At 42.7% G+C, this 11,027-nt stretch overlaps 1 protein-coding gene across 1 annotated transcript in view; it reads left to right on the top strand.

Moving 5' to 3' along the window:
- Positions 1-232: 232 nt before the first annotated feature.
- Positions 233-11,027, top strand: part of GMDS (GDP-mannose 4,6-dehydratase) — a 426,651-nt gene continuing 415,856 nt past the window's right edge. Inside the window, exon 1 of the mRNA XM_010573292.1 lies at positions 233-277. Coding sequence (XP_010571594.1) covers positions 233-277 — 45 coding nt within the window. The remainder of the gene's footprint in view (positions 278-11,027) is intronic.

Raw genomic sequence — 11,027 nt, 5'->3', positions numbered from 1 at the left:
GCGGAGGTAGCCCGCGGGTGGCGGCAGCCCACGTGCGAGGGGCGCTCGGGGCGGCACCGCGTCCTCCCCTCCGTGCCCGCCCCCAGCGCCGTCAGCCGCGCCTCCGCCCCGGGTTATCTCCGCACCTGGGCCGCGCCCGTCGTCGTCGTTCGCCGCAGGGAGGATAGCGGCACAGCCGGCGGCGGAGGGGCTGTGTGCCTGCGCTGCAGCACCGGCAGACGACGGCGAAGAGATGAACGGCAGGAAGGTGGCTCTCATCACCGGCATCACCGGGCAGGTAACGGTGGGGGCTCCCCTCGTTCCCGGGCTTTCCCCGCGGCCGCGACGGAGGGCTTGGCGTGGGGCTGCCGGCCGCGTTCGCCTTCGCAGGCAGCGGCCACCCTCCCCTCGTCCCTCTGTCCGTCCATCCCTCCCTCCCGGGCCGCCGGGTGCGCGTCCCCCCGGCTCCGTTCCCAGCCCCTGAAGCCGGTTGTGGGGGGGCGGCTGTCCCCGTGCCCCTCACCGATCGTGCCGCCAGCTCTGCGGCTCCCTCGGACAGCCCCGGCCGGCTCAGGGACGGACAGACCGCCCCGGGGTAGAAGGCTGCTCTGGCCTCACCCACGTGTGGCTAGGGCTCGTTTGCCTGGGGCTTTGGAGTGGTTTTCACCAGGTGTGTATGGGGGGGGGGGGGCATCACCTTTATATCTCGGCTTTGGACTGTCTTACAGTAAACTGTACCAGGAATTTTAAGAAATCGGCTAAACCTGTGCTGAGGTGAGGTGTGAAGTGAGCAGCAGTGAGAAAAGAGCCACACGGAGGAAAGACAGTACCAGGAGCCAGTGTTGGGACTCTTCATCCTGGTGGTCTGAAGTGGTGCAGGTAGCAGTGCAGTGGTACCGGTGCAGGTGTCGGGCAGCCTGCAGTCAAGTTTGATCTGAGCAGCCTTGTCACTCAGAGGGGCTCTCTGTCACCTGTCCCTTTGATGTACTGGGCAGCCATGCATTTACAGTCAGTACCTGCTTTATACCCAGACCTGAATGGATGACAAAAGCATCTCCCTAGGCCGCTTGTTTTGTATCCATGTGCGTTCATTGCAGCGTCCAATTTTTTTGGCTGTATTACTCGTAGGGATAATGATGCTCTCAGAGTCCTGGTGCTTTGAGCAGAGGGTGCAGGAGAAAGGGGACATGGAAAGAAAAAACACAGTTTCCCTTGGAGCAACTTCTGCACTGTGGAAAAAAAAAAAAAAAAAGACGTGCCGGTGGTGAGTTTTAACCTGGTGAGACCTGCAGGAGTGTTGATATATGCAGTTTGTAGCTTTTGCTGCTACAGTCCCAACAGGCAGCTTGGATATTTGGGTTGGATTGTTTGTCCACACAGAGGTCTGCATTGTTGTGTCTTTGCTGGCAAGTGGGTGCTAAATGAAAGCTGTTCTGGACATGCTTAGTCATATTTGAGGAACACCTTAATTTGCAATGTATGTGTTGCCCACTGCCTGGAAAAAACTGTGCTGCTTGCACATTACTTATCGCTTGGAATGTGCTGAATGATTTCTGCTCTGAGGCTGTATCTTCTGTGATTGGTATAACCTGTTAAGTAGGTAATGTTATATAGTAAGCATTAACGCTCATCTTAGAATCCCAGTGGAACAGCTTTTTTCCTTTATGGCTTGCATTTAATCAGCAACAGCTGTGTACATGGAAGAACTTCTTCCCCTTCAACTGTGACTTGTCATGGTATGCTTGCAGATCCACTTGTGAGGTGCTGGTGTGGATTGTTTAGGAGGCCATGAGCATTGTGGAAAAGTCAAAACAAACATGTTGCTCTTTCACTCTGAGACAATGTTAGTCAGTGCTTTTTTTTTTTATAATAGAGCAGCCACCTGACCCTTTGTGAGGGAGTAAATCCAGAGACAATGTAGTATTGTAGCAGCTTTCATCTGTTATCTAAGATAACCTGCACTATGCTTTGAATGTTCACCTGCTGTTCATGTTTTACCTCATTATGTCTGTTCTCATGTGTTCTTATAACACTTCTTGGTGCGTGCTCTTCCCATGGGTTAGCAGCTGTCTGCCAACACTGGGCTGAGGAAACCCCTGCAAGTGGCTGTTTGACAAGGACATATATAAGTATGTCTGAGAAGAGGAAAAACTAATAATCTCTGTGTACTAACATTTTTGCTTGATGTTTATTTTTAGCAAAAGCACAGTCAGAGCTTTCCCAAGGACTACTTTGGTGCTGTGTGAACAGTCTTCCAGTTTGTTGACAGAAGTACGTTTGCTTCATCAAAGATAGTAAGTTAGAGGCCTGTAGCTACAATGCCCTGATTCTTTCAGTACTGTGCGCTCTGTTGTCTCTTCTCTATTTTCAAAGCAGCTCTTCCATCTTAATTTAACTTTTGTCAGGCCTATTATTTAGCATTGGAACGTGTGGAGAACCAGAGCTTGTAAAGGCCTGGGAAACTTGAAAGTTAGCCAGCGTGGTTGAGTGCTTTAGTGAGAAGGCTATCAACTCTTGGCTTAGGATGGAATTTTTACGTTGAGGGTGGCCTCTTTTGGGATCCTGTAGTCCTCCATCATTTTGAGATATGCTCTTAGGGAATCCTTGTCCCTTTTTTCTTAGATGAACTTTAAAGAAAGTCACCACAGTACTAGTTCCTTACCCTTCTTTCACTCCCTTTCTTTATTTTTACGTAATAGCTTTCATTGTATGTGGAGAGGCCTCACCCAGAAATGGGACACCCGGATTTTGTTTCTTACCTGAGAATAGGCAGACTTGCATGCCCCACCTCCTGGGAGAAAGTCCTAGTGCCGTCTGTTTTTAAACTTAATTACCATGTGTAAAATGTACAAATATGCTGGAGTGGAAGCTAGACCTCAGGCTTTGTCTTTCCCAGATAGTTACTTTAATTACTGGGCTAAAGAGAGTTGGTGTGTTTCACATTGTTCCTTGGAACTGGTGCTCTTTCAAGGTAAGAGATAAAGGCTTGGCTCCCTTCAGACTGAGGAAGTTATAGAACAGAATCAGATGGTAAACTCCCCTTATTTAAACTGTGGCTTTCTGCTACAGCAAATTTCCTTTAAAAGTGAGTTGGCACGGTTGCATTCTATAAGGAACCTGCTTTTGTTTGTGTGTGGCCAGTGTACTCTGAGAACATTTGCTGAACTAAGGCCCTGTAGTGCCTGGTTCCTGGAACAAGGGTAGTTGGGAGATAAGTATTGAGCTAGCTGGGCTATGACAATTTTAGGCAAATATGGAGTTGTGCTTTTGTCTTTAGAGTACTCTTGGGCCAAGCAAGGTGCTGCTTGAACTGTAGCAGCCCTTCCTGAGTTGAGATGACGCTACAGCAAGTGTGCTTAATCATAGTGTTGAAATCAGACAACTCATTTTATTTTTCAGAACTTGTGTAGCTGTGAACATCTGGATTGTCCATCTTTTCCACTGACAAAAGATGGGATTTTTTTTCTGCTATGATGGACAAAGAGTTGAGCTCAGGTAGGGCTGTATTTTGACAACAGGGCAATTGACGTATGATGCAGCTTTTAACTTTTAACCATGGAGATATGGCACAGCTGTAACTTCTGATTCATGGACTTCTAATGGGATTCATAAGACTTTACAGGATTCCAGAATAGGATGGGCTGTCTACACAAGCTCTGCTGTATAGTGAGTGACTGGAGGCTTGTGCTGTGTGCCAGTTTACTACACCACTTAACAAAACCAGCTCACATAGCTTGCTCCTCTTCTAGATACAAGGTGTTCAAAGGACAGGTCTCTGCAAGGGTGTATGTGTTACCGATAAGAAGGTGATTTTGTGACCTTTGGCCAAATAACAGGAGTTTGCAATATGCATAGTGAAACCACAAAGGAAAACAATTTTCGTAATTGTATGGTCAGGACTCAAAACGGCATTCTGGGTGCAAGGTCTCTACGAAATCAAAGCAGATAAATGAACCTCTGCAAATTCTGCATTTACCCGTGGTGTTAGGGTGAAATCGGTATCATTTTACTACTTGCATTACTGATAAGAGGCTCTAAGCACATAGCTGGTGGTGTTGTATGCTCTTTTTGCAGTATTGAGATTTCCCTTATCTCCTTTCTCACACCACAGCAGCGGGATGAACCACACTTCACTGTTTTGCTAAAATGACTTCCAGAGCGAGGCAGTTGCTGTGGTTGGATGGATAAAACATTTCTGAAGTGTCACGTAGGTATTGGTCTGCTGGTAGGCTACTTGTGAGTAATGCATAGCACTTTTTTCTTCATTTAAGGAAGAGCGTCTCAATTGAAACAAGCCTGTTGTGTGTATAAAATGAAAATACTTTTTTACAAAACTAGAATGTGACTTTTATTAGAAGAGTGTTTTCACAATGCAAAATAGATGTGCTGGACTCTTCAAACTTTGATACCTTGAAGAATTACTCTGTAAAAATGGGAGTTTTGAATCAAATACCAGTATAACTAACAAATTTAATTCTAGATATGCAGATATGTCTTGTTTCTTATTTGGGGGAATCTGCTAAAGCAGTATTTGTTTGACAGAATTGTTTTCTAGGGACTGTGACTAAATGTCTATTAAAGTTGCATTTAAATACCTTTCTGGAAAGTCTGATTGCACTGCAATTGGTTTGATTGTCTTTCTGTATGTTGGTGCTTGTTGGAGAAATACCAAGAAATACTCTGGCTGAGTAACTACGAGGTTATATGTTGATGTTTCTACTTTTCCCCCTCAGTCACTGGATTATGAGCATGAATAATGTCTATCTTGTGTCTGGTGCTGTTGTGCTTTACTTGGAGAGACAGTAAGGTAGGAGTTCGTAGACCAAGATCATTCAACAAACACTTATAAAGCTCAGTTTTGAATGAAGCAATGCACTAAACTTGAGTGTCAGCATGTGGCCAGAGGCTATTGCAAATTGTAGATGAAGAAAGCAGTTGTGTTTCTGCCTTGTGAGAGCTCTTACAGTAGCAGTACTAGCCCCAGCTTCTGCTGCCTTGCCTGCAGTTCTGCCAAATTCAGCTTCCATTTGGCAAAACGTAAGGTAGCAGCCTCAGAAGTTTCAACCAAACCCTAAGATAGTGTAAATATGACTGACAAGTGTGCACGCAGAAATGCAAGAACATTCTCTTTAGTTGGTTGACATAGGTAGAATATGGGGTCTGCCTCTGTCTTTCTGGTATCAGAAGTTCAATCAGTTGCTTAACAGCCTTTACTCTTTCTGTAATGCACCAAAAGCCTATACATGTGAACTGCAAGTTTTATGCAGGTGTTACAGTTCAGAGTTTGAGAGGCTAATTATAGCAAGGTGGGGGGAAAGATACTGAGAAAGCAAGATTTGCTGTTGTCAGTTGAGGTTAAGTTGTTTTGGGTTTTTCTTTTTTTTTCTGTTTTTTTTTTTTTTTTAAATCTGGCTGTTGAGAATGAAACCAAGCAAGACAGACTCTGTGGGGCAAACTAACAGTAATAAAAGAATGTGACTCATTGCTTTTTTTTTTAAATGCTAAGCAACAAATAGCTGGTATGGAGTGTGGCTTAAAACTCTTTGATGCTCTGTGGCTAAAAACTTTGGCTATTGGAGAAGAATTGTAAAGGAAACAGTTAAACAACTTTTTAGAAAAGCTTTTTTTTTTTTTAAGTATTGTGATCAAGTGGTGAGGTAGGAATCTTTGTCACTGGCGGGTGTGTGTATACCTGGAACGCAGATATAGAGAAACAGTATAGCCTATTGTACCAGAAAGAGGACATGAGTTTGCCAGGTGAAGGATAAAATCTGAAGGATTGCTTTTCTGCATAGAAATAGGAGGATAGTTTTTGCTGAAACTGGCTAAAGCTAAATATTAGCATTGCTGCCTTTTCATTAAAACAAATATTGTCTTGGCATCTGGCTAAAGCTAAATATTAGTATTGCTGCCTTTTCATTTAAACAAATATTGTCTTGCTTGAAAGCAGGTATGCTATTTCAGTTGCTGTCTCTGAGTAATCAAGAGTTGTCTTGAGTGAGAATTTCAGATGTGTTGAACATCCTTATCTTAGTTTGAGGATGCAGAGATGTAGGAACACTAATTTGGACAGAAACTGAAATACAAGAAATTTTATTTAAACTTGAGAAAGTGTGTGGTGGTTGGGTTTTTTTGGGGGGTTGTTTTTAATTGATGAGGGTGGTCAAGCACTGGAACAGGCTGCCCAGCGAAGTTGTGGAGTGTCTGTCCCTGGAGGTATTCAAAACTGAACTGGACATGGCCCTGAGCAGCCTGCTCTAGTTGGCCCTGGCTTGAGCAGGGATCCTGGACTGGGTGATCCACAGAGGTCCCTTCCAGCACAAACTTGTATGACTCTGAGTCCTCCACAGTATCAGAAGTTGAACATCTGCAGTTTGTGACAAGATGGCATAAGCGGCTTGTTGAAAACTCTGCAGCAAATGAGTAATGGCTGTGGCATGAAACCCAAGCTTGCCTAAAATATAATTCCAGGTCTTTCCCTTTACAGGGTATAAATAAGAAGTTTTGTCCAAAACTCTTGAGAAAAAGGTATTTTATTGAAAAGTAGTATAACAAATACTGAAGTGGGAGACTATAATATCTGAAAACAGAGGTCCTATTTTTAGAAAGATGCCTGAATTTTGATTGTCTTGGCTCCCCCTTTGAAGGGAGGAAGGTTACCACATAGTCTAATTCAGATAATGCATTGACCTTTGACCAAAAGAATCTGTAAGTATGTGGCCCAATGCTTTACTCTTTCATCTGTGTTTCATACTCTACAACAATATGTGCAGACTGGTGGGGCTTTTGTCTTCACCAAGAACTGGGAGTCCAGGACATTGGTTGTTCTCTGTGCCTGCCCAGAGGAGCCCAGCTGTATTCCATTGCCTTTCAGAATAGTGTAGTTAGTAGTAGTGTCTGAACATAAGTGAGCTAGAAGATATTAATTGTAAAATGTATGGCTGATAGAGGATTAGTTCATGTGTGTCTTGATGTATTAACTTCCCTTTTTTCTTTCCATCTTTGCACAGCTTTACTCAGTGTTTGTGACTGCCAGTGAAGTCTATTCTCTAGTTGTTTACCGGAGAGGGAAGTTCTGGTAGCCTGGCTCAGCCAGCAGGTATTAACTCAAGGACCAGTGCAGGCAATCTGATTCCTTCCTGTTTGAACAGGATATGTACAGGATGTGGATAAAAAAACATTGTGAACAGCAAGTAAATTATAAGGTACTGTATACTGTGATGTGTACCTGCTGTGAAAGTACATAAAATACTGAAAATGTTCCAGAAAAAATAAAATTATAAAGTTCATGTTAGTGGTGCTAAGCTATGAAACAGATAGAAGCATGGTACCCAGTTTGGGTTTGGGAAGCTGACTTCCTCCAAGCAACTCTTCTCATGAAAGATTCTGATGCTGTGGATAGTCATAGGGAGCTATTGCCACTTCTGCCCAGACTGACAAGGAGAGCAGAATATTCTGTTGCCAGCAGCATGCTACTTGCCTAGTCTTGGGTTTTTTGGTTTGTGGTTTTTTTTTAGTTTAATGAAGATTGGTGACTGTCAGTGTAGACAAAACCTGTATTTCTATTTCCTAAATTTTTAAAGAGTTGAAGCATCCTCTTCTCTATGTACCTACAGCCAATCGAAACTGAAGAGAGAACTCCCGTGAAAACCTTTTTCTTGTGGCTTCATACTCCTCCACTAAGTTTTGGTCTTTTCTCCTCTGTCTCTTTCAGATCCTTTTGGCTGTTGAGTTTCTGCACAAGGGAGTCAGTTTCTTAGAAAATAGGTAGCTATGCAGAAGGACAAGGAAAATGGAGTACTTAAACCTGCTGATGGCCTGTGTGAAGAACACATCAAAGGTTACCGCTCTGATCCCTGTAATCCAAGAAAACTGAATAAAAGGTTTTTCAGTGCAGTTGTGATATGGGTATTCATCCTAGTGGTGCTTCCTATTGCCCACAACTTCTCTGAGGAGTACTGAGACTGAGTTTCTTTGCACTTTAACTATGCTTTCATTTAGTCTGGGAGGCAGGAAGTACTTTCTCTTTCTTGACAATTTCTAGCAGCTTTTTCCCAGCTTCCTCAGACTTTTGGGTGGAGTAGAGTCCTGATTAAGTATCTGTTCTTACAGACTTGTCAGCTCTGCTTCTCCACTGTTGCAGCACAACTCAGGCTTATTTTGGAAAGCATGGTTTCCTTGAAGCACTGGGTGAACAACGACAAAAGAGCAAGTCAGCAGTGTGGTAGATGTCTAATTTCCTCTCACAGGTGTGTGCTCTTTCTTGCTCTGAATCTCTTCTTGCTACTTTGATTGCCTTTTAGCCAAATGAGCAAAATAAAAGATTTTTTTTCTTAATATTTTTGTCACCTCCTGTTTCTTTCATATGAATTCACTGATTGTTTTTTCAGGACCTCAGCTAAGGAATGCCTTTGGGTCATATGTATATGAACTGGGGGGTGCAGCTATGTCCAAAACTTTCAATTAAGCACAGCTATAGGACATGAGGTAAAAGAGTGGAATTCTCTCCAGTCTCCTCTAACTATTACTGGAAAGCCCCTATAGCTTGTTCCGTTTCTAGGGTGTGCACAGACGTCACAATCTAAATCCATAATTAAGCTTTTGTAAAACCTGCCAAACAAGTTTGTGTAAACTAGCTTATCTATTGTAACCTGTGCTTTTTACATGTGTCATTAAGCATCTGAACTTCCTCATACGCAATGTAAATGTTGCAACAATTTTTCTTTTCATTTATTTACAAATACACACAAAGTGGTATACCTAAGGCAGGCTTCCTTCTTCAGGAGTATTTCTTGTTAAAGTCTCTTTTTGTTTTTTTAAATGGGAAACATGAATTTTGCTTTGTAACTCAGTGTCATCTGACAGTAATCAAATTAAGTCTAAAGACTTGTCCATTGACTTTATGATCTGGTTGCAGTTAGTTCAGTGGTAAGTACCATTGAGAAGCATTTGATACTGTACTGAGACAACTCTATTGCATTGAATAATGGTACAGCTTGCATCATGCATTCAAATTGGTCAGTTAAAAGTTGACAATATCACAACACCTTTGTAGTGATGCTCAGCTAAGTGCAGTGATCCAATGGGTATGTTGGCTGCAAAAATGTACTTGCCTTGGATATAGCATGCCACAGATCTTGGCTTTTTGCAAAGAGCTTCCAGGTAGAAAACTAGCTTGTGCTGCATTTGCTGTGCTTGAACACCTTTGAAATAATGGGAATATGCTTGCTCTGGAAAAACCTGACTAACTATTAAATATAGTAAGATAAAGTCAAATTTTATGAAAGGTTTCTGCAGGGCTTTGCTTTAGCTGTCCTTTGACCCATTTATTGGTGCTTGGAAACTCTTCTCAAGGGAGAATTCCTATAGCCTGCGGTGAAATCTAATGCAGAAGGAAAAAAATTGCCATGTTGAATGTCTAGTTGGGTGCTTTTGCTGTAATGAGAAGATACCTTGTCTCTGCTGCATATCTGACACCTGCATTGCTATTAAATATGTGCCTCTTGGCTTTTTTTCCTCTTCCAAGTTCCTGAGGAGTTGATGTTCTTTGAATGTGTTATGTATATCACATAAAAATCTATAAAGCTCCACCTTCCAGGACAGTGCTGAAGCATGTGGTAATAGATACACTGTCAGGTCTGTTGTAACTGTTCTTAGGTATTCATAGACACTTTGAGGTAGCATGTCACCGTACTGCAATGGAAGCCTTAAACCACCCAACCGTCCCTGCCACCCCAAAATCAGAAAACATGTAGCAACTTGAAAAGGGTAGACAATTCTCTTAATTGTATCCTGTAATGTCTGAACCCATGCCAGAAGTAGCTTGAACATATTTACCATTTTATGAATGGAAATAAGCCTTTCCCAAGGTGCGTAGAATGGTATATATGTCTAGAAAGAAATAAAACCTGAAGTCAGGCAGGGAATGCTCCTGACTGCTCCTATACACATCCTGTTTCTGATTTTTATGCTTCTAGTTTGCTATGGTGCAGTCCCATCTGACTGCTCTTGTAGTCCTGACCTGTACACTTCTGTTGGTGCTATTCTAGAATTGGGAAACATCTGGTTGTTTAGGCTGCTACTTGTCAAATTGCAGGCATGCTGTCATGGGGTGTGCTTACTTTGTTTGCTTTTTTCCTAACATTTGTTTCATGCACGCAGGATCTTTTTAGGTGCATTAGCAAAGGCTGGCTTCATTAGTGATAATGGTGGTGACCCGTAGCTTCCTCTTGACTGTGATTTCTTCTTTAGAAAGATAAGGAACAGCCACTCTATCTTTGGCTGCTGGTTGGTGCTGCCTTTAGCACTGATATCGCTCTGTAAAAGCATAAATGTTAACTGTGGAGCAGGTTTGTTTTTGAAATACTGAAATTTCTGGCTCTGCTTTCTGGATTTCCTACAACTAAATAATTGTGGTTTTGGTGTCAGTGTAACTTTTCACATGATTGCACAGTAGTAGTCTCAACGTATTCCTGCCAAAATTTAGCATGCTGTTTGCCTCTGAAATTAAAATACTATTAAAATCCTATGAGATGTACAGTATAAAAGGGATACAGAGCTCTTCAGACGTACATGCAAAATATTATATTCTGCCATCTCGTAGGTGGCTTTGTGAGGTATCTGTGTTCCATGAGAACGCTTAAGAAGACAGAGCCCAGAAGCTTCTTTGTTGGTGCTGATTTGGCCATTAGTGGTCATGTGTTGCTCTGCTGAAACCTAAGCCTGGTCTGTGCTAGCAGAACTTCACAGCCTCTTTGCTTACAAGTTGTTGGGTTTTTTTCCCCTCAGTGTTTGCAGGGATGCTGGAAGCTGTTTCAGAATCTGGCTGGCCTTTGAACAGCAGTGGGGGCTCTGTGGTTGTAGGTCTGCAGGCTCAGTAGCATACATAATTTGATTTTTGAAGGTGAAATAAAGTTGCAGAATTATTCTTTAAAATGTGAAGGCAAGGAAGTCATAAAGACTAAGAGTTAAACTTCAATTTATGTCCTTGCCAGTCCATTTTAGGGAAATAGTCATACTTGCAGCTGATCTGAGACTGATCTGCAGTG

The sequence above is a fragment of the Haliaeetus leucocephalus genome, unplaced genomic scaffold (assembly GCF_000737465.1).
Source record: "Haliaeetus leucocephalus isolate CR32 unplaced genomic scaffold, Haliaeetus_leucocephalus-4.0 Scaffold373, whole genome shotgun sequence".
Taxonomy (NCBI): Eukaryota; Metazoa; Chordata; class Aves; order Accipitriformes; family Accipitridae; genus Haliaeetus; species Haliaeetus leucocephalus.
This window is presented reverse-complemented; position numbering and strand designations above follow the sequence as displayed.